Genomic DNA, 20,734 nt, shown 5'->3' on the forward strand with positions numbered 1-20,734 from the left:
TTAAAGTCTTTACTCAAGAAAAAGTTATGATCCTTGTTAGGTAATACTTAAAAAAATTGGTTGCTTATATTTAATAATCTATATTACACCTATATAAAAGGTAAATACTCCCTTCTTTTTTTCAGGTTATTGTCGCTAGGGGTCGCCACAACTGGTCATCCTATTCTCCCTCTCACCCTATCCCTAATATCCTCCTTTGTTACACCAACTGTCTGCATGTTGTCCTTCACTACATCCATGATTTGTCTCTGTGGTCTTCCTCTTTTCCTCCTGCACGGCAGCTCCATGTTTAACATTCTTTGCCCACTATCTAAAATATACAATTAACTGAATTAATTGAAGGTTTTCAAAATAAAGTCATAGGACAACACAGGAAGGCCAAAGCAAATTTGCTCCTTGAGATCATAACACAGACGAAAGAAAATATTAAACAGATCTATAAAAGGACTGATTAACTCTTAGGAAAAGAGAACTGAAAAGTGTACCCATAAATGGGACAATACAAAATGTTATAAATGTAAAAAAGTATATATAACCTCATATTAATTTGTTTTTAGAGTTTAGTGCTAGTCCTCCAGAAATGCAGTCCCAGATTGGTTTTAACTAGCACAAATATTTTGACTTTTAACCACACAGATGATGTGAAAATGAATCAGATTCTCTCAACACTATCAAACTCAAAAGCGAGAAAAGTATATTCCCTGGCACATGAAAGTTGTTGTGGTAATTCCATAAATAAGGTGACAGACAGGAAATCTGAATGCAATGAATCTTTCTTACTCTCATTTCTGCATGTCATGCTGCTCACAGGTGAATAAGACTGACTTAAAGTTCATCAGATCACTTTACAAACACATTCTAACTACTATTGAATTCAGATATGCATTTAGTACATCTGAATACAATACAAGATTTATCCAGCCTGTTCTGGGCAAATGAGTATAGCAACAAGGTCCGCCATGTAGGTGTGCCTAAGCAATGCATCGTTTTTGCGCAGTCAGCTCTCTCCTAATGAGCAATTAATTACTGGAATATATTTCCCCAAAATTTGAAAACTTGTATAGATTTCTATCTTTATTCATGATATATATTTTAAAAAATGATTTTGAGGACTTCATCTTGTGAGCATTCATTTCATTATGACTGCTTATTTTTTATGTAATTCTGTATATATGTGATTAAAATTGTGTGTGTGTGTGTGTGTGTGTGTGTGCCCCTGTTGATAGATTTTAACTTTATATACTTTTTTAACTGCAGATACAAGTTAACTAAACTTTCTTTCCTTTTGTGTGTAGATTTGTATCTAAAGTTCTGTAAAATAATAACTAAAGCTTTAAAATAAATGTTATGGAGTACAAGGTACAGCATGTGCATTCAAAATGGAGCAGAAAAAGAAAGTAGCCTAGCATATTTTTAACTATATGAAAAGTGTGTTTGAGTAAAGTACCCTTTCCATCCCATTGTTAGACAGTAATAGTGGCATGGTGGGAATGGGGCCTCTGGACATGTGCTCTATCGGCACTCCATGGGATCACATTTAAATCAAGTGTCATGAGTGGGCCCCACCCCGGCAGAACAATGTGAGAAGTATCGCCCCAAAAAGTTTTCAGAAACTGCTGGAAGAACAGGACAAAGAGCCGGAACAAGTCCCTTCTACAGAGACCCCACCCACAAACCCACAGGACAAAAAAAAAGATCACATCTCAATCTCCCTTTGCCTTTTCATCAAGAAGGCAGACCCACCAGCACTTGATATTACACATTTGATAATAAAATAAAATGTCATGTACTAAATTGAGCTTTTTGAGTATGATTATATATGCAGAATAAGAAGTAGGACACAATCGTCCTGGTCATGTTTATTTAAATAAATACCAACATAAAGTAAAGCATCAGTTTCAAAGAGTAAACAGTTCAAACTGGAACAAGTTAAGAGAAAATATAATTAGGGGCTTAGCCTATACACCGCATCCCTGAGTAACAGCAACATTTGCAACTTCTATTACACACCCCACAGATAGCTTTTCAATGATTTATGGCTTTAATATTGTTACTGAGTTAAAGTGAGAATGCAGCTCAGTTTTTGATGACAAAAGCATGTTTTTAAGAGGTCTGCTCGCAATGACTATTTGTTGGCTAGACAAGTAAAGGATTCGTTTACGGATGTGCCGGTGGACAACTATATATACCAACATTTAAAAAAACTAAAACAAATTATGCTAGCTCACTAGTTGCATGGAATCAATACAGTAACATCAGCATCAAGTCCTTTGAAAGTTAAAAACAGACTTTGTCTGCACCTCCGGAGATAAATCTTCATACCCAGGATAAAATACGTAATTTGAGCATTTCACATGAGGACTAAACCGCACCTTGATCACCTCATCGAATGAAGGCCAAAAAGACGGAAAAGATCATTGAAAACGTCGATCGAGTCGATACATCCGCTGAAGTCCGTGACAGGATGCTCATTCCTCATCGGGGAACTTGAATTTAGCATAGACGATGAGCATAACTACGGACATCACGACACACAGGGAACCAATCACGAGGTAGGCAATGCCGAGGAATTCATTACTTCCACCCATCCAGGACACATTGCTGAACACAATCTTCTTCGCCCCATTAAAAGCCCGAACAGGATAGTCTGGGGCACAAGTGTTAAGGATATACACTGAGAATAGATACAAATGAATACCAGTTGTGGAAAACAATAACACTAAAGCAGAAAAGACATAAGTTATATCAAAAAGTACATTTTTCATTCCATAAAAATCTGTCTTGCTTGCATTGCAAACAAACAAATATATTTAAATGTTGTATTGAAAGTATTCAAACTTACAGCCCTGTTTTCTAAAGTGGGCGATATGGAGAGCTTTACATAAGTCCTGCCTTGGCACACACAATCAAAAGCTATTTGCCTAGCTTGTTTACCCATGTCAGAAGATTTGCCTGTTTTTTTGGTCACCTTAAAGAACTCCTGAGTCATTGTGCTCGAGCCAGTGCTCTGGTGAACAGAGACACACCCAACCTGTTGAACAGGTTACGAATACACTGCTGTGGCTGTAACACAACACTGGAGCCTCGTAAATCTTTAAATCGGTGGAATTTTTTATTTATTTTTTTAAACAGCAGGCTATTTTGTAAGTGTTAAATATCATTGGTTTCATATCATCATTTATACATGTGTATAAATACATATATTATAAATATGCATAATCCTTTAAATCATCGTATATTCCGTAATGAGTACAAGGATACTGTAGGTGATGTCAATCGTGTAGTTTCCAGCTGGGAGACCCTTTTGATAATCCCCGCTTGCATCGATTCGTCGATACAGCTTTCTGAAATTTGGCAGTGCTGCCCTCCTCATCCACACCAGGAAATCTTGATTCACAAACCCGTTGTTACTGGGGTCTGATGCGTCCAAATCATAAGCAGGCTTGGCCCAATTTATGGGTTTCACAGTACCTGCAAGTCAAAGTAGGCCAACATTTACCAAAGTATGTTAAGTTCCTGGAATGTGCACTTTATTACCCTCTATTAAACACAACTTAAGATAAAATTAAACTAAAGGTACTACCATTGAAGGCATTCTTCAGAGGTGTAACGCTTGGATTTCTGTATTTGATGTTGTAGTCTGTCCACCACGCTATTCCTTTTCCATCCAAGGGCACGTTATTTGTTGTCCCATTGACGGTCCAAGTCAGCGTGAAAGTGTCTTTAAAAGAAAAAAAAAAAAATTAACACTTCCTTTTATAGAAGATACTTTAATCTCCACAATTACTAGAGATCCCATACAAACCATTGAACATGCTGTTTGCTATTGATCCGCATGGCACAATTGGTTTTTTGCTGCTGTCGTAGTCATAGGGGGAACAGGAACTACTGGGGCTCTTCAAGAGATACAGACATTTTTTTTAAATTCATGGTCTGTAAGATTTACATGAATTACAGAACTGTAAAAGTAAATTCAGCACAGCTTTAGAAACTGCACGTTTTTACACATCCAAGTCTGTGCGTGTCTGTGAAATACAGTGTGTTCTTAACTCACTGTAAAGTAACTCAGGTCTCCATATAGCTGGTTATCGTCTTTGGATGCCCCATATCTTCTGTAGTTTTGGAAGTAGTTTGACAATCCGTAATAAAAGAACACAGGGCCCTGGATTAAGGAAAACAAAACCCACATAAAAAAAAAGGCAATAACCAAAAAACCCCACTGGATTGAGAGCCAGGAGTACAGTTATGCTGGCATAAATTATATAAAACAAGGATCCATCCCAACCTGAAACAGAGTAGTGAGGGTGAAGTTCAGTGAGCACTTGCAGTTTGCTACAACTGACTGGGAGCAGCTAGAACATGGTGATCCGTTGCTATCCCCAGTGTAGTCCAGCTGTGTGGGAAAGAACATCAAAGTATAAATTCTTACTTCTCAAAAACATGTATTTTCATTCTTGTATTCAAGTCTGTAAGCAGACAGCATGGTCAGTAACTGTTTATAAGAATGATCCCATATATAAATTTTAATGTTTAAAGACTGTTTAATAACAGGGGCGGATCTAAAAATTTTTTCTTAGGGTGGCATGAGGGTGGCAGAGAAATCAAATGGGGTGGCAAAATCAAAGCCTTTTTTTTCAAACACATATGCAGGTGATGACATATGGTTAAAATGATTCAAATGCAGTAAATATACGTGCTTTTCATATAAATATTGTCTATAACTTAATTATTTTCTGTAGCCCATATAATTAAACATGTTAGTTTCACATAAAATCCACATAAAACTCATGAATTTTGATTCTATGTACTCTATAGCCAGTTTAATAAATAAATATATAGCACAATATGTATAAAATTCAGAAAACTACACAACATGGAGGGGTGTTGTTCAAAATGTGCTCTGGCACAATCATAGGCATGGCTTGCTGCTGAAAACAAGAAAAAAGCTGGTCCTGCTATGGACTGGACCATTTGTTAATGGTGTAGGGGGCTAACACTATTCAATAAATTCAAAGTTAATGGTATCTTATTTTAATAAACAACACTGTCATATGCAAAACTAGGGTGACACTTGGGGTGGCAAGAGATCATTTTAGGGTGGCACATGCCACCATTCTAGATCCGCCCCTGTTTAATAATTATAATTATTTAAAAAAAAAAAATACTGGCTGCATGCAGTTGTCATTTGATTGTTCATCCTAGGCATATGCTTTCAGTGTGGAGGTCATACCTCTAACACCTGGATGCTCCTGGAAGTGACAAAGAGAGCGACTCCAATGCCGATGAAGGCTAGCCCAATGAGGACAAATCCTGGGATTACAATTCCAGCAGAAAGTATAGGCTGCCATGCCGGAAGTCTTTGCTGGGTGAAAGCGGTGTTGTCTGGCCGGTTGGCTGACTCTGACTCTTGTTTCACCATTTTCTCGCTTCTGTTGGATTGAATCATTATAGGTTTACAAGTATGATCCAGTTTATAGCATTGCAAATGTGTCTATCACATCCACGGCAATGTATGAACCCCCTACTAAAAGTATACTAGCTCATTTGTTCACCAAAGATTTATACATGTGTGTTGACAACTGACGTCACATAACACTGTAGCACAGCTCGACACAAAACACAGCGAAAACCTTTGTAATACTGTACACACGAAATGTAAAACCCCGACCCCAGCGGTATACAGATTATTAAAAGTACACCACTGAGTTTTCGCTCACTTTTAAATGGGTTTGTTCAGATACATAGTTTACCCCAAACAAAATGCTTTATCATTATATTCACGCCTAACACTTGGGTATTATATGTTTAGCCACTTACGTGCAATCAGCTCTAAAACGAAGACACAAAAGCCTCAAAAACAGAACATCGATATGCTTCCCTGAGTCGTGAGCCCGACGGAGCGGAACACCTTTACCTGCTTACCCCGCCTACTCTGCCACACCTGCTCTTTTCTTTTCTAGGGATAACGTCAGTTGTTTGCAGGGTCGGGGTTTTGCGGACAGAAAGTAGGAGGGAAACGCGGAACATGCAGGCTTGTTTTGGCCACTAAAAAATAAATAAAAAGCCGTGATACTGGGTTGAACTATGTCAGCTAGGCCTATGCAAATTTGAAACTCCAAGGGTATCATATTTGAGATTTGTGATTCCCCCCCCGCTGAATAAACTCCACAAAAAATGCCGGAAGTAGCAACAATTATGCAAATTAAAACCGAAATGGGCAAACTGATATTAATTTACTTTTATTCAACAAATATTTTTTGAATCAGGCTTTACAAGGCTAACTTAATTAAAAAAAAAAGATAAACTGACTTGTAATTTTGACTCAGTATAACATATGCTGTAATTTAGTAATAAATGATTTTTTTTCTTTAAAACGCTCTTTCGTGCTGGATTCAGAAGCTGTTCCAGAGCACCAACATAGTGTTCATATCTAAAGGTAAACAATATTTCATCCATTGCAGTAGTTATGAGCCATTTAACCACGAAAAGCGCCCTCGAGTAATGGCAGTAACAGTAGGAGCTATTCAAAGGCTCGGCATTGTTTTAGATTGGCAGTTATCTCAACCATTAACTACACAGGGCGGCAATTGCGTAATGTTTTCCATTCACCAATCACAGAGAAGTTCGTTGTGCAAGGTCTAATAGTGTGGAGTCTTTGTGTTGACATCTTCTGGGGGATTGAGAGGTATTATTAATATTTTCAGTATTTTATAATTTCCGGTTGCCAGTAGCAGTGTAGTGCAGAGTAGTGTGAGAACGTTTGCATACGATTTCGCGTACAGTGTATCAATACGCATTAATTTCCAAACAAACCGGCGTACGTGCTCTTATGCTACCATTGGTGCTAGCCGGAGCTTATTGTTAGCATTGGCTCACCTAGCATGGTCGCCAATGAGAAATTAGAAAGGAATATATTAAATTCAGTGAAATCTATATGGCTGCAGTACATTGCGTGTTTAGCAGTAGCGTTAAATGGTTACGATATGAAATTCATATGGTGCATTTAAGGCTCTGAACAGAAGAAAACCTGCTGTTAGCAAATGATTGCTAAGCTAGTTTTGTCGTTAGCTTGCTAGCTGAAACAAGTCAGAGAAAGACGGTTCCTGACTAACGGGATTGGGCATATTTAATCAGAAAGTAGGATACAGACGGGCAAACGGCAAGCCATTTCCTGTTTTCTTCAGGAGATATCTCGACTTGATCGACAGACATTGTGAAAGACCTTCGTCCCACGCAGGGTCTCAGTATTTTACGAAGTAATTTAGCTAAGTTAAAATCCATTCAAAATGACATAAAAGGCCGATATCAAACAGTCCTGTTCGTAACCATATTTCTGGTTCTGTCTTTATTTCTTAGTGTTTGAATGGATATTACCAGGTGCACGGAGAAATGGGTAAAACAAGACAAGGTTACTGTACCTTGGTGCCCTCATTTCATAAAGTCATGACATCCATGCACACGCAACATTGTTTAAATCATCCAGTTATAGAGATTTAAAAAAACAAACAAAAACGAATTAATGTCTTTATTTTGGGATGATGTATTTTCAAACACCAGGCAGTATTTTGCAGTTCTTGCTTCAAATGGCAGGAGGATGTTCAAATGTTTATGATGAAAAGTAATTGTTAACCAAACCTTCAATTACTGAGAATTACACTTACAAGGGCTTTTGGACTGACAGTGCAAAGACTTGCAGGCCCTTCTGCATTGTTTCTTATCCCTATGGATTTTGTACTTTTTATATGTTGCTGTAAAGTAAATCTTTAATTTTCATATATTTTGTACCTTAAAGTGCAGTATATGTGCACACAGTTATTTACCCAGTGCTCAAAACCACATCATCATGTTCATCCAAAATTTTTTTTTATTATTATTATTGGTTACACAGTTGTGAACATCTAAATTTCAACCATTTCACTTTTTGTTGTTGTAAGCATCATCATTAAGGAGTACATTTCATTCCTGTTCCCTTTTTTGTTTAGGAGAGGCCTCCAACATCCTCCATAATGCTGTCTAGCAAGAAATCAGATGCGGGTTCCTCCTCCTCTTCTTCGTCTTCTGCAGCGGGAGGTGATAGGGCCCCGGGTTCTGACATCCAGACGGGATCTGCAGCCTCAGTGGCTGGAGCTATGGATTCAAAGAAAAAGGACAGGTCTTCCCCTAGTGGGGAACATGGAGGAGCCTCTTTGTCACACCAGTCAGGCCCCGGAGGGGCAGATCAGGACTCTGCTGAAGTCCGTAGGACGAGTCGACGCAAGCGAGCAAAAGTAAATATTTTAGGTTTATAGATGCTCACGAGGGAAGGAAAGGAAATAAGTTTATTGTGGCATCATGAGAATTGATTATATTCTGTGCTTCAGGAGCGTTCATTATCCGAGGAGTGTTCATTATCCCAAGACACAGGTATTCTTCTGCGTCTGCACCTCCGTGAAAAGTTAGAAGTGGCAGTTGTTTCCCAGTGTTTACAGTGTGATATTTCTGGCAGTTGTTGGTTATGCCTGAGAAATGTTTCAGCACTTCTAAGAGAAGTGGGAGTAAATGAATGATTTACGTGAACGCCGGTTTTAATGATGCTTTTATTGTGCCTACTGTTGCAGGTGGAGTACCGCGAGATGGACGAAAGCCTGGCTAATCTTTCGGAGGATGAATACTACTCAGAGGAGGAGAGGAATGCCAAGGCAGAGAAAGAAAGGAAGCAGGTCATCCCTCCTCCACCCCCACCAGTGGAGGAAGAGAATGACAGTGAACCAGATGAACCGTCTGGTGTGTGAAACACTTGCATGTTAGAGCAGTAAAAGAAGACATGTTCTTATTGAACATTGTGTATAATCATTTACCTGCTAATTGGTTGCAATTCTTAACTCAGTGGCGTGTTAAACTGATCTTAGACTTCATTTCAACAGAAAAGAAATATGCGTGTTTATTTTTAGGTTTGGAAGGTGCTGCTTTCCAGAGCCGTCTTCCTCATGACCGTATGACATCCCAGGAAGCAGCCTGCTTCCCTGACATCATCAGCGGTCCCCAACAGACTCAGAAGGTCTTTCTGTACATTCGCAACCGCACGGTATGTATTCATATAAATGGATTAATTTGAGTTTCTAGATAAAGGGCAGTACTGTAATTCATGTTATTCTCATCCAGCTCCAACTGTGGCTAGACAACCCTAAAATACAGCTGACCTTTGAGGCCACAGCGCAGCAGCTTGAAGCTCCATATAACAGTGAGGAATTAAATAAAACATTTTTTTCCCCATTATTTTTATTTTTGTCCTCATACAGAAAGAGAAATTTGATGTCCATTTGTTCTCTTTGTAGGTGATGCTGTGTTGGTCCACAGGATACACAGTTACTTGGAAAGGCATGGTCTCATTAACTTTGGTATTTACAAGAGGGTCAAGCCTTTACCCAGTAAGTTCATCCAGTTATTCTACTGCTGAAATAACACTAGCAATTAACCTAATTTTGGTACGTTTTATGTTTTCTACATGACTTTGAGTTGAAAAACAAAATACTGCCTTGTCCTGCAGCAAAGAAGACTGGGAAGGTTATAGTCATTGGTGGAGGTGTGTCTGGCCTGGCCGCAGCCCGGCAGCTGCAGAGCTTTGGGATGGATGTTACTGTGCTGGAAGCCAGGGTACATTACTAACAGTATTTCTGTTAATCAGATGTTGGTATAAGTCATTTGAGATTGTAAAATGCTCACTATAATAAGCCTCTAAATTCTATTCATGTATACTTTTAAATTGCTTTTTGAAATGTTAATCTTTCCATGCAGGACCGTGTTGGAGGCAGAGTGGCCACATTCAGGAAGGGCAACTATGTTGCAGATCTTGGAGCCATGGTAGTGACGGGGCTGGGTAAGAATCAGATTCTTTTTGTTGAGATGCTGAAGTTAATCATTTTTAGCATTTAGTAAGTTTTTAGCATCTGTGTGCTGTAGAGGTGCATATATTTTAGTATACAATTCCTAATACTCCAAAACTCAGAAGCGTCATGTGTTCAAGATGCAAATAATTTTTAGTGTCACATGATCTGAGATCACAGTCTTAAGAGAGCTATTTTTTAATTATAGTTTTATATTGGTTTAGTTTTACTTTGATTAACCTGTAGAGGGTGATAACAGCCTGTGTAATGTCATTGTATTTTGGGTCTGTGTGTGCACTTGTTCAGGAGGAAATCCTATGGCAGTTGTCAGTAAGCAGGTTAACATGGAGCTGGCCAAGATCAAACAGAAGTGTCCACTATATGAAGCCAATGGACAGGCTGTAAGTACAATGAATGATCTTAATAATACTGAGGTGCCTCTTGTCTATTATCCTGTTGCAGCAAAATTCAATGGGGCTCCTAAGATATTTGTAAATATATATTTGATTTAATTTTAATAACAAACTTTTTGTGTGTGTGTGTTTTTTTTTTTTTGGTTTTTTTTTTGTAAAAATACAAATTTTGTTACAAAACCACGATGTGGCAATAGGCTAACAGCAATAGAGGCATGCATGCTGATGTGTGAAAAATGTCTGCTTGCTTCAACCATGCTGCTGTTCATACTAACACACCTATTAAACATTCCCGGTGATGGTAACAGAACTATGTGAACCATTTGATTTAATAACGCAGATAACCTCCATGCACAACTTATGTTTGCCCTAGCTCCAGACCAGACCCACACAATGTTCAGTAGACATGTTAAAGTCTGTGTTTTCTGCTTCAGCTCAGCTGTCTTGTGAAGATGTTTCCAATGAATGCCTTTCTTGGGGTCATTTCACATGATTTCTGTTGGGTTACCTAACTCTAAGAGATGATTTTGTAATCGTTTGCAGCTTTAATCATTTAGTAATTGATGTGGAAATGTGGTTAAAGTTGGCAAATGTGTCTCGTGAAAACAAACACGTGGGAAGCCATAATCTTTATCAGTTACTAACAAAAGGGTTCAAATCACAAAGTAGCTTCACCGTACATCACAGGGTCAATTTATTATGTTTTTTTTCTCACCTGGCTGTTCCCCATCATCCCCCACAGTTTGATAACCACTGCTCAAAACCCACCTCCATGCTGGTTTATTTATTTGATTTCTGTTCCTGATTGTGGGTCTGGTGGTTCACATGGTTTCTCTGTCACTCTGAATGTTTGAATGAGTCTTTTTATTATGTCCAACAACAAGTCAGTGGTTTCTGAGTTTGTTGAAATTGATTGTGTGTTTGCACTTGTAACTTAAACGAGGGTATGGCCATGCTTTTAGACACATTCATGCATAAATGTCGTTAGAGCCACAGAGTCTGCTTTTAACATGTACAGATGTGTAAACCAGAACATTCTGTTAGGATTTTCTTTTCTTTTCTTTTTTTTGATGCTTGCAGAAAAGGTGAACTGTTGGCATTAAAGTGCTGTGTTTGCGTTCCTAGCTGGTACTTGTCCTTTTTATGGCTTTCAAAGATTCACCGAAACATGGTGGTAGAGTTCTTAACTACATACTGTTGCGTCTGATCAACAACAGCTCTAGTTCCTCTAGGAACTGAACAGCCTAGAAACGGATATAGCCTAATGTCATTAAATTGTTTTTTCCCCCTTTAGTTTGTGTTCTGCCCATTAAACTGCAGCAACATTAGTAGGATGTTTAGGATCCTTTTCAAGGCTCTATTTTGAAATCTTTTGAAGCAGCCACATCACGTGTAACTAATTCCCCCCCCCCCCTTGCAGGAAAAGGCAAATTAAATGTACATGATTTACTTTTGTGCAAAACTGTTTGACTTTGAAAGTGTTTACTTAATATGTTGTCTCTCTCTTCCCCTCTCCCCTTTTGTCTTTTCAACCCCTGCCATGTTCATCTTTTTGGTGAACTACTAAAGGGTGAACGGTGCACAAGTGTATGTATCTGTTTATTTGCATACTATTTCTCTTACTTCCTTTTTAACCAGTTTTAGAACTAAATATTGCTGCTCATCCATTTGAACTTCACATCATGTAACCTTTTTTAAATCCCTGTAGTAGTTAAAGAGAACAGCAAATAAGCAAAGTGTCATTAACTTTTGTGTTTGGATAAAAAATGACAAAACTTTAGCTTTTTAGCTTTTTTTTTAAGTAGTGAGTTGATAAGAAATCAGTTTAAATGTTTCTGGTTTCAATTTGTGAAAAAGTAACTTTGGTTAAAGCAAAAAACGCATTACAAACACAATATTTTAGCTCATTTTAATAGCAATGCTATGCAGAAAATCTAGTTATATAATTGGCTATATTTCTACTAAATTGCAGTAGACGAGGCTGGCTGTGAAAAATATTCAATGCATTAATCAAATCAAATAAAGAAAGCTCCATTCTTTGATAAATGTACAGCATCCTCATGTGTTTCACCCCAATCATAATGCGTAATGTGTTCTACTAATGCTTAGCCATAGATCTAACTCTTTTCTTGCATTGTCTGTGTTCTGTGATTTTGAAACATGTCATAAATCTCTTTCTGCATGTTTATCAAGGCATCAAATACTGTAATATTTCTAAGTATTTTTTAAGGAGACATGAATAACTTTTATTAGTGAATCAAAGTTTTTTTTGTCAGTATTGATTCCATTATCCCTAAACATCAAAAGAGTTAAGTCTAGTTTTGTTTATTTGACTAGTGCCATGTCTCGTGTGCCTGTAGTTTTATTATGCTGTCTTTTAAATGCCACCAATGAGAAATTCTCCTCATGCGATTGCTTGGGTGTCCAGGTACCAAAAGAAAAAGATGAGATGGTGGAGCAAGAGTTCAACCGACTGCTGGAGGCCACCTCTTACCTCAGCCACCAGCTGGACTTTAACTTCCTCAATAACAAACCAGTGTCTCTGGGTCAGGCTTTGGAGGTGGTCATACAGTGAGTAAAAGAATCTGGTATCAGTATCAAAGATGCTTATGGGTACTTGAATACACCTCTAATGTGTCTGTATGTGTGTAGGCTGCAGGAGAAGCATGTAAAAGATGAGCAGATAGAACACTGGAAGAAGATTGTGAAGACTCAGGAAGAGCTCAGGGATCTTCTTAATAAGGTGAGCATAAATTACTTTATGAATTTCCTTAGCTGCCACTTTCTTCCCCTCGCTCTGCTTACCTACCTCAACTCTTTTCTCCACCTTTCAGATGGTATCCACTAAGGAACGTGTTAAGGAGCTCCATCAGCAGTATAAAGAAGCAAGTGAAGTAAAACCCCCCAGAGATATCACAGCTGAATTCCTGGTGAAGAGCAAGCACAGAGACCTCACCGCACTCTGCAAAGTAAGTTCAATGTTTTTTTTGAGAAATGGAAAATAGATACTGGACATATCGCCAGTCTAACACTATTTCAGATCAAAAGCAAATGTATTTCACATGGGATAAGGGGAAGAGGATGGATGGTTGGATATGATCCAAAAATCACTAATCAGTGTCATAGAAGAGCATCATAGCTACAACTCCTTACACTATCTTACACTTTTGTTAGTGTCACATAGTGTCTGTGTTTTGTTTTTATTTGCTGTAGGTTGAGCTACTATGAGGCAGTATTAGACATTCTAGGTTTATTATAAGGTTCATTCATTGGTCGGGAAGTTGACCCACCACAGTGTGTAGGAAAGAACTTTCAATATTTAACAAGTGATTTTAAGAGTATTATAGTGCTAAAGTAGTACTATCATCTGAAGGGGATATTTTATGGACCACTAGTTCAGGGTGGATGCCTCGCAGAATTTTAATGCTGTGCTGTCTAAGTAAACCAGACAGGCTGTGTTTAAGTGGTTTAATGCCTCAGTTGGACGTAATATTAGAGTGAGTGCTGCTGTTTTATTTTTGGTGAGGATAAATCACCTTCACTACTGCTGTGTGTGTATTTAAAGGGGAAGATTTAGTTTAAACACAGCTGGTATCTGAACTGGATTTGTCTGCGACCCATCCGCTGTCTGAGAGACCACTTCAAGGGTTTGAATCACTGTCTTACAGTCTTTCTGTCTGCACATGTGTATACATACACTTTTAGCAAGACAGACTTGGCTTTTAAGAGAGTGTGTGTGTGTGTGTGTGTGTGTGTGTGTGTGTGTGTGTGTGTGTGTGTGTGTGTGTGTGTGTGTTTATGTTTATGCACATTATATTCTTTTATGACTGTACTGTAGAACAAGATTTTAAAGCCAGTGAAATTCTTTTTGTTGAGAGATTCTGTGGTAGTCTTGCCACTTTTTGTGTTTCCTCAGGTCAGCTAGTTTAGAGGCGAGGGATCCTTAAGACTTAATGTAGCTTTGCCTGGAGCTTCGACTGCTACGTGGTAATACCAGACTTTGCACTGTCCTAGTTTTTTCTCTTGTGGTGAACTGAACAGGTTAAGTCAGCTCTTTCTGTCAAAGCTGCGTGTCCTTTCTGCATGACCTGAAACCCTCAGGGTGTGTACCGTGTACACACATGTACATGCATGTGAAACTCAATCTCAAAGTCTGTTGTTTGACATAAGTACTGATGTATTGCTAATTTTGGGTCCTGAAGTGCATACTAAACGCAAGCTGAAGTAAAAAATTATTAAGATAGTGATCGCGGCCAGACTATAAAAACACTTTTAAAAATCATGTATTTGTGATAATATTCCCAGTATCTGGAAGCATAAGAAGTTTCTTACACTGTGATTGTGATCCCTTGTGACACTGCTAAACGTCTAGGCTGTATGTACACTGAATGAAATCTACATTACATGACTGTGCTGTTTGTTTGTAGGAGTATGATGAGTTGGTGGAGATGCAGGTCAAACTTGAAGAGAAACTCCAAGAGCTGGAAGCAAATCCACCCAGGTAAGACCCCACCCTCCATCCCAAAGAACCCCAACAGGATTTGGGTTTTTTGGGGGGGTTATAAAAACGATTCTAAAGAAATCTTACTTTTTCACTGAGATGTTGTTTTTACATTTGAGTTCTGAGCTAGAACAAATACCCAGAGTTGGCTGTACTTTGTACCACTTTGGTGTTTAGTGGCAAAGTAAATCCTGTTTCCAGGTTTACAGTGGTGATTTATTATTAAGCAATTGTTTTTTTTGTCCTTTAATGAAAGTCACAGTTGGGTTTGCAACACTTACCTGCGATGTCATTACTGATGTAAATCTTCAGTGGCTTTAACAGGTAAAAATACTGGACTGATTATGTTGAAGCATCATTTGCTAAATATGGATTGAGCGAAATTTGTTGGTTAAATAAACAACACTGACTGTGTGTTTAACGAAATATTTTTTAAAATACAAACCCAGTCACGAAAAATTATGGGATGCTTTCCAAGACATAAATAAAAAGTGATTACACTGATTTGCATTTTATGAAGCAGTATTTATAAGAGAAAGGGCAACAAAAGGCGGGAAAAGTAAGTGTTACTAAAAAGAAAATGAATTGGGTTACCTGGCGACGCGTCAGTAACATGACTGGGTATAAAAAGAGCTTTTTAAAGAGGCAGAGTTAGAAAAGTAAAAATGAGCACCACAAGGTTCAGCAGTTTCCAAAACTTCTCTGCACGCATGAGACAAGACCAAAAATCAATGGACACGGTGGTAGAAAGAGCTCTATCTGTTATCAGTTTATCAGATAACGGGTTTGTGTTTTTTAGTTATATTTTTGTGTGTTTAGTTGTATTTTACACAGCATCCCAACTCTTTCAGAATTTCATTTGAAAGAGCAGCCTGAGTTGAGTTAGCATGAGCTGTCAGTGTACCTCACTTCTCATTGCCTTCCCCTTCTTTCCCACAGTGATGTTTACCTGTCATCCAGGGATCGGCAGATCCTAGACTGGCACTTTGCCAACTTGGAGTTTGCCAACGCTACACCCCTCTCCACCCTTTCTCTCAAGCACTGGGATCAGGTATGTACACGAACACATTTTGAAAAGACTTAACTGTGCAATGCAAGACTGCGGTTGGTTTTAATGAAGACAGTCGAGGTTCTTGGCTTTTTCATATGCTCAATAAGCTATTGTTGCTTTGAAGTACTTTTGGGGAAGTTTATTATTGTGCTGAGATAAAATGTTAAATTAATGTTTCCACAGGATGATGATTTTGAGTTCACTGGCAGCCACTTAACAGTAAGAAATGGTTACTCGTGTGTTCCTGTGGCCTTGGCTGAGGGCCTGGACATCAAACTAAACACAGCGGTGCGGCAGGTCCGATATACAGCATCTGGTATGTGTCTTATGTCATTTGGCAAAAGTGGAACTGAAGAAACTCAGTATTGCAGTTCATATAAATGCAGAATGTTTAAGGAGCACTCTTGTTGATTCTGCAGGCTGTGAGGTTATAGCTGTGAACACTCGCTCCACGACTCAGACATTCATCTACAAGTGTGACGCTGTGCTGTGCACGCTACCCCTCGGGGTGCTGAAGCAGCAGCCCCCTGCAGTCCAATTTGTTCCCCCACTGCCAGAGTGGAAGACATCAGCTATACAGAGGATGGGTTTCGGCAACCTCAACAAGGTTGGATTTAAATATATGGATAAGCATTTGTTAAAGTGAAAAGGATAAACTCTGCATTGTTTAGGTTCTACTCATAAAAACGGAGTCGCATTTTTATGCTGGAGTCCAAAGATTTTAATTTTAAACTCATTCACAGTGGGGTAACACATGTGATGTGCCCAACTTTTGCCTGACTCCTAACACATGTTGTCATGTTCAGCTTCGGCGCTCAAGCTATTTTAAATCATGTAGCGTGTTTTCAGCAGGACTGAGGAGCTGGTTTCTCAGGGAGATGACCCTCTGTTTTTGCTGCAGCATAATTATGCTGAGAACCTGACCTTCAGCTGCTGGAGGGATATTGCATTTAAAGCAAAATCATTATTCAGGATTTATTGATTGTAGTCCCGAGGGGTTTGCTATTCTGCGCTTAAATTGCTAAGCTTGCACTTCTGCTGTAGTGAGCTGATTTCTTTTGTGTATTTTTTTTAATTTATTTTTTTATTTCATAAATCAGTCTAGGATTCCGATTTTCTCTATGTATGTCTATGCTATTGTTGTTCTATTCCTCGTGTTAGTTTGGAAGATGATGAGTGGTGACTAGAGGAGAGCCATGTATGTGTAGGTGGAACAAAGCTGGATGGCGTGCACACCAAAGATGCTTTTTGCCCCGTGTTAGTAATCCGATCAGAGTGCTCATTCTGCGTCACTCCTGACCCCCACCAGCTCCTCTACTCCCTCTGTTGTCGTGCATCATCCGCAGCAGAGTACTTTATTTTCTAATTCTGCTGCATCACAGAGGAGAGTACTGCATTATTATGCAATCTAAGCTGCTACTAGCGCAGTTACTCCAGCAGGAGGAGCTCTACCATTCACATGGCCCTACCTATTCTGAGCTGTCAATGTGCTGAGCTTTATATGTACTTCACAAATTATTGAGTTTTGTCTTAAATAAGCTGCCTGATTGTTAGGTGACTGTTCTTAATTTATCACCCTCCCTGTTTCTGAAGGTGGTGCTGTGTTTTGACCGCGTGTTCTGGGATCCAAGCGTTAACCTGTTCGGTCACGTCGGCTCCACCACTGCAAGTCGGGGCGAACTATTCCTTTTCTGGAACCTCTACAAAGGTGGTGTACACATCACATATTTCTAGCCGTTGATGCTATTACTGCTTCAGTACTTTCTTAAGGGCTTTTACTTTTACTTAAGAGCTGTTCATATGAGTAATTTGTTTCTTTAAAAACAAACCAAAAAACCCCAACCATATTTTGGTCTAAATAACGAATTGTGACTCTTTCTTTTAGCCCCGATCCTGCTCGCTCTGATGGCTGGCGAGGCTGCTGGCATTATGGAGAACATCAGTGATGACGTTATAGTCGGACGTTGCCTGGCCATCCTTAAAGGAATATTTGGAAGTAGCGCTGTGCCACAGGTAGAGCCTTTTGTGTGTCGTCTTGTGTTCTGTCCCCTAGTTTTGATCAGACACATCTTAATATTATGTTTGAAGCCTCCAGTGAAGTAGTGGTTGGGGCTATTTTCAAGCTCAAACAGTTGGGTTTTCTCAGTTTTCCAATACTTTAAGTGGAATGTCAAATTCATTCCTGATTTGACCCCCATAACCAGCAAAACTTAACAGAGCGAGCATATGTGAAAGCGCCTGCAATGGGGGGGAGTCGGATCCAAACCACCCTTCATTATAAATCATTTGCTTATGGTTTCAAATGGGATAAAATCACATGCATGCATGCCAGCGTTGGAGCCAGCTGTTTACAGGTCCCTCTAATATCATCATGGAAAATTCTTACAAAGCGTGTGCTGTTTTTGTTGTGTGTTGTCATGGCAGCCGAAGGAAACTGTGGTCACCCGCTGGCGTGCCGACCCCTGGGCGAGAGGATCCTACTCGTATGTAGCAGCAGGTTCTTCAGGCAATGACTATGACCTGATGGCGCAGCCCATCACGCCTGGCCCAGCGATACCAGGAGCCTCCCAGGTAAGTGCTCAGCAGACGGCTGCTTATTATTCAGGAGTGTGTGTGTGTGTGTGAGTGAGAGCGAGAAAGTAATGAGGAAAAGTTGCCCACAATATTCAACCAAACCAAAGCGGAGCGGTTTATTCCCAGCACAGATGTTTTTGGGCTGTTTTGATGTTGGCGTGCTGATTTGATGTGAACAAGTCGCATGTATGTGTTGACTGATGAGCCACAACAATTTACTACCACCCCCACCCTCCCAATCCCGTCTACTTTTAACCGACTCTAACGGTGGAACATTTTAAAGCTTATCTCAAAGCGTTTTTTTTCTCCTTTTGCAGCCTGTCCCTCGTCTCTTCTTCGCTGGTGAGCACACCATCAGAAACTATCCTGCTACAGTTCACGGGGCACTCCTCAGTGGTCTTCGAGAGGCCGGCCGCATCGCAGATCAGTTCCTCGGTGCCATGTACACACTTCCCAGACAAGCCACTCCCACTGGCACCAGCAACCCTCAGCAAACTCCGCCCACCGCCACCGTTTGAAAAGCTTCTCTTGAGTTCCTCCCTACTCAGGACTGGATTTACTAAGACAATTTGTGATTAAAATGTAAAAACAAAACAAGGTTTAACCCATAAACTGGTGACATTTCTGGATTGGTCTTTTTACACACAAACTCTGGACAGCATCTAGTCACACACAGCAGGGACGGATGCATTCTCACTACAGGAAATGTTGGTTTTGGTGAGGGGTGGTGTCTGGGTAGAGCATCCAGCAGGCAGGACAGGTGACACCCACCTGCTGTGAATTCTCCCTTCACATTCTAGATAAATCTCTTGGTCAAAGCTCTGTAAGGTCTAAAGTCCCTTTTCGACATGGATAGATGAATAACGATGGCATTCAAACTTAGGGCAAACCTTAATGTTCCTCACAGCTTCATTGAGGCAAAACCTACCAGAGTGATGGTGATTTGTGTCTGTGCCTGTCCACACAGACAGAAATTTCTCTTCTGTATTTGGAAATTGTGAAATTCATTCAATTGCATTAGAAACAGTGTTAGGTACAGGGTCATTATGTACATGCTATTTCTTTGTGGGACAGTCTCCACTGAGCTGATAAAATCACAAAGATGCAGGAGACACTTTCCCAGTAAGGATCTATCATAATAATCTTTCAGACCTAGTGAGATAGATGACTATGACAGAGTTTTACAGAAAAGTGACCAGACATGTGCAGATGCCATCAGATTGATAGAAAGTAGTGGATAAAATAAAAAGGGGGCTCATGAAAAAAATGTTTTAAATCCCCCAATAATTTTTGCTATTAGAATAAAATGAGACTTCTAGAGTTTTCTGGACATGCGTTTAATTAAGATTTTTTTGCCTTAGAGCATTTCTTCAGACATAGTTTGGCTCTTAAGAGGTCCCAGAAAAATGTGAAAATATGCAGATAGTACAACTACAAACTACTACCAGAATAGGATATGACCTACTACATAGACTGGAAACCGTGAGGGAAAAATCTTTTTTGTTGTTGTTGTTTTAGATTTGCCGGCATGGAATTACTTTCGGTACTTGGAGTGATTCGATGTGGAGCTATCCAAGCCGAATGTCTTATTTATGTGTTCTTTTGTTCCTCCAGAAGACTTTTGTTTTTGTCTTGTTGTCTTAAAGCTTAACATGTTACTATATACTGTAACTGTGTGCCTGTTAAATTTCATTTGTTTAGGCTGGAAAGTGTATTGAAAAAGACTTGTATTACAAGTTAAAGAGAGCTATTCAAAGAATTAACTTTGTTTATTGTGATCAACACTTTTTTTGTATTGTCGGTTTCTTTTATTAAAAGAAGAAAAGACGTATATTAAAGTCTCTTTTTTGGGAAAATCTGAGATTTAAATGTGTAGATTGTCAGATTTCAGGATTCATCCCCCCCTTTTCTTGAGCTGCTACTACCTGCAACTGTGTCGTGATTGCGCTTTTACATTCATTTGCATGTAACATGTCTGCATCTGCTTTGACCCTTCGGTGACCCTCCTTCATTGCAGGTCTGGCCGCCTCCCAGGATCTGTGGTACTGTTTGTGTTTTTGAGAGAGAGATGAGGGTCCCTGGCAGCAGCTCCACATAGTGGGGGATCTGATGAATGAAGGGGGAGATTAAAATGGTCAGCCTTGAGCTATGAGGTTTTTTTCTGAAGTTTCAGGGCTCGGTGCCCCTCTGTTTCCATGCACTCTTGAGCGTCATGGGCCTTTTTTTTCCCCCCTCCTCAGAGCTGTGGTTATTATTATTGTGACCAAAGGAGATGTTTGATGTAACAACAGTAATTTGAGCTGGGGTTTTGGACTGCTGCACTCAGATATTT

At 39.4% G+C, this 20,734-nt stretch overlaps 2 protein-coding genes across 8 annotated transcripts; one reads left to right on the forward strand and one right to left on the reverse strand.

The window, feature by feature from the left end:
- Positions 1-76: 76 nt before the first annotated feature.
- Positions 77-5,910, reverse strand: tmem30b (transmembrane protein 30B). Its single transcript, XM_084913997.1, has 8 exons — positions 5,818-5,910; positions 5,231-5,429; positions 4,286-4,393; positions 4,055-4,162; positions 3,806-3,896; positions 3,584-3,721; positions 3,262-3,471; positions 77-2,647 (listed from the first exon to the last, which is right to left on the reverse strand). The coding sequence occupies exons 2-8, from the start codon at positions 5,417-5,419 to the stop codon at positions 2,469-2,471; spliced, it is 1,023 nt and encodes a 340-aa protein (XP_084770123.1). The 5' UTR covers positions 5,420-5,429; positions 5,818-5,910; the 3' UTR covers positions 77-2,468.
- Positions 5,911-6,599: 689 nt separating this feature from the next.
- On the forward strand, positions 6,600-20,233 carry kdm1a (lysine (K)-specific demethylase 1a). 7 transcript variants are annotated; one of them, XM_084914701.1, is made up of 22 exons: positions 6,607-6,685; positions 7,357-7,408; positions 7,983-8,267; positions 8,595-8,763; positions 8,931-9,064; positions 9,142-9,220; positions 9,315-9,407; positions 9,527-9,633; positions 9,775-9,856; positions 10,170-10,264; positions 11,846-11,863; positions 12,705-12,847; positions 12,929-13,019; positions 13,111-13,245; positions 14,704-14,777; positions 15,717-15,828; positions 16,012-16,144; positions 16,248-16,435; positions 17,422-17,536; positions 17,714-17,841; positions 18,253-18,399; positions 18,720-20,233. In XM_084914701.1, exons 2-22 carry the CDS (start codon positions 7,364-7,366, stop codon positions 18,918-18,920), a joined length of 2,574 nt encoding a protein of 857 aa, XP_084770827.1. In that variant the 5' UTR covers positions 6,607-6,685; positions 7,357-7,363; the 3' UTR covers positions 18,921-20,233. The 7 variants fall into 7 exon arrangements, with proteins under 7 accessions (XP_084770834.1, XP_084770827.1, XP_084770829.1 ...); XM_084914703.1 differs by having other exon boundaries at positions 8,598-8,763; XM_084914705.1 differs by having other exon boundaries at positions 6,612-6,685; positions 7,357-7,393.
- The last annotated feature ends 501 nt before the right edge of the window (positions 20,234-20,734 follow it).

This window comes from Perissodus microlepis, chromosome 19 (genome assembly GCF_051167445.1).
Source record: "Perissodus microlepis isolate ML-2025 ecotype Zambia chromosome 19, ASM5116744v1, whole genome shotgun sequence".
Classification (NCBI taxonomy): Eukaryota; Metazoa; Chordata; class Actinopteri; order Cichliformes; family Cichlidae; genus Perissodus; species Perissodus microlepis.

Coding starts and splice junctions, on each gene's coding strand:
- kdm1a (XM_084914701.1), top strand. CDS start 7,364: ATGGATATTACCAGGTGCACGGAGAAATGGGTAAAACAAGACAAG. Junction 9,634..9,774: donor TTACTGTGCTGGAAGCCAGG/GTACATTACTAA, acceptor CTTTCCATGCAG/GACCGTGTTGGAGGCAGAGT. Junction 16,436..17,421: donor GTTTCGGCAACCTCAACAAG/GTTGGATTTAAA, acceptor CTGTTTCTGAAG/GTGGTGCTGTGTTTTGACCG.
- tmem30b (XM_084913997.1), bottom strand. CDS start 5,419: ATGGTGAAACAAGAGTCAGAGTCAGCCAACCGGCCAGACAACACCGCT. Junction 4,394..5,230: donor GGAGCATCCAGGTGTTAGAG/GTATGACCTCCA, acceptor TTTCCCACACAG/CTGGACTACACTGGGGATAG. Junction 2,648..3,261: donor CACGATTGACATCACCTACA/GTATCCTTGTAC, acceptor CTTGTGCCCCAG/ACTATCCTGTTCGGGCTTTT.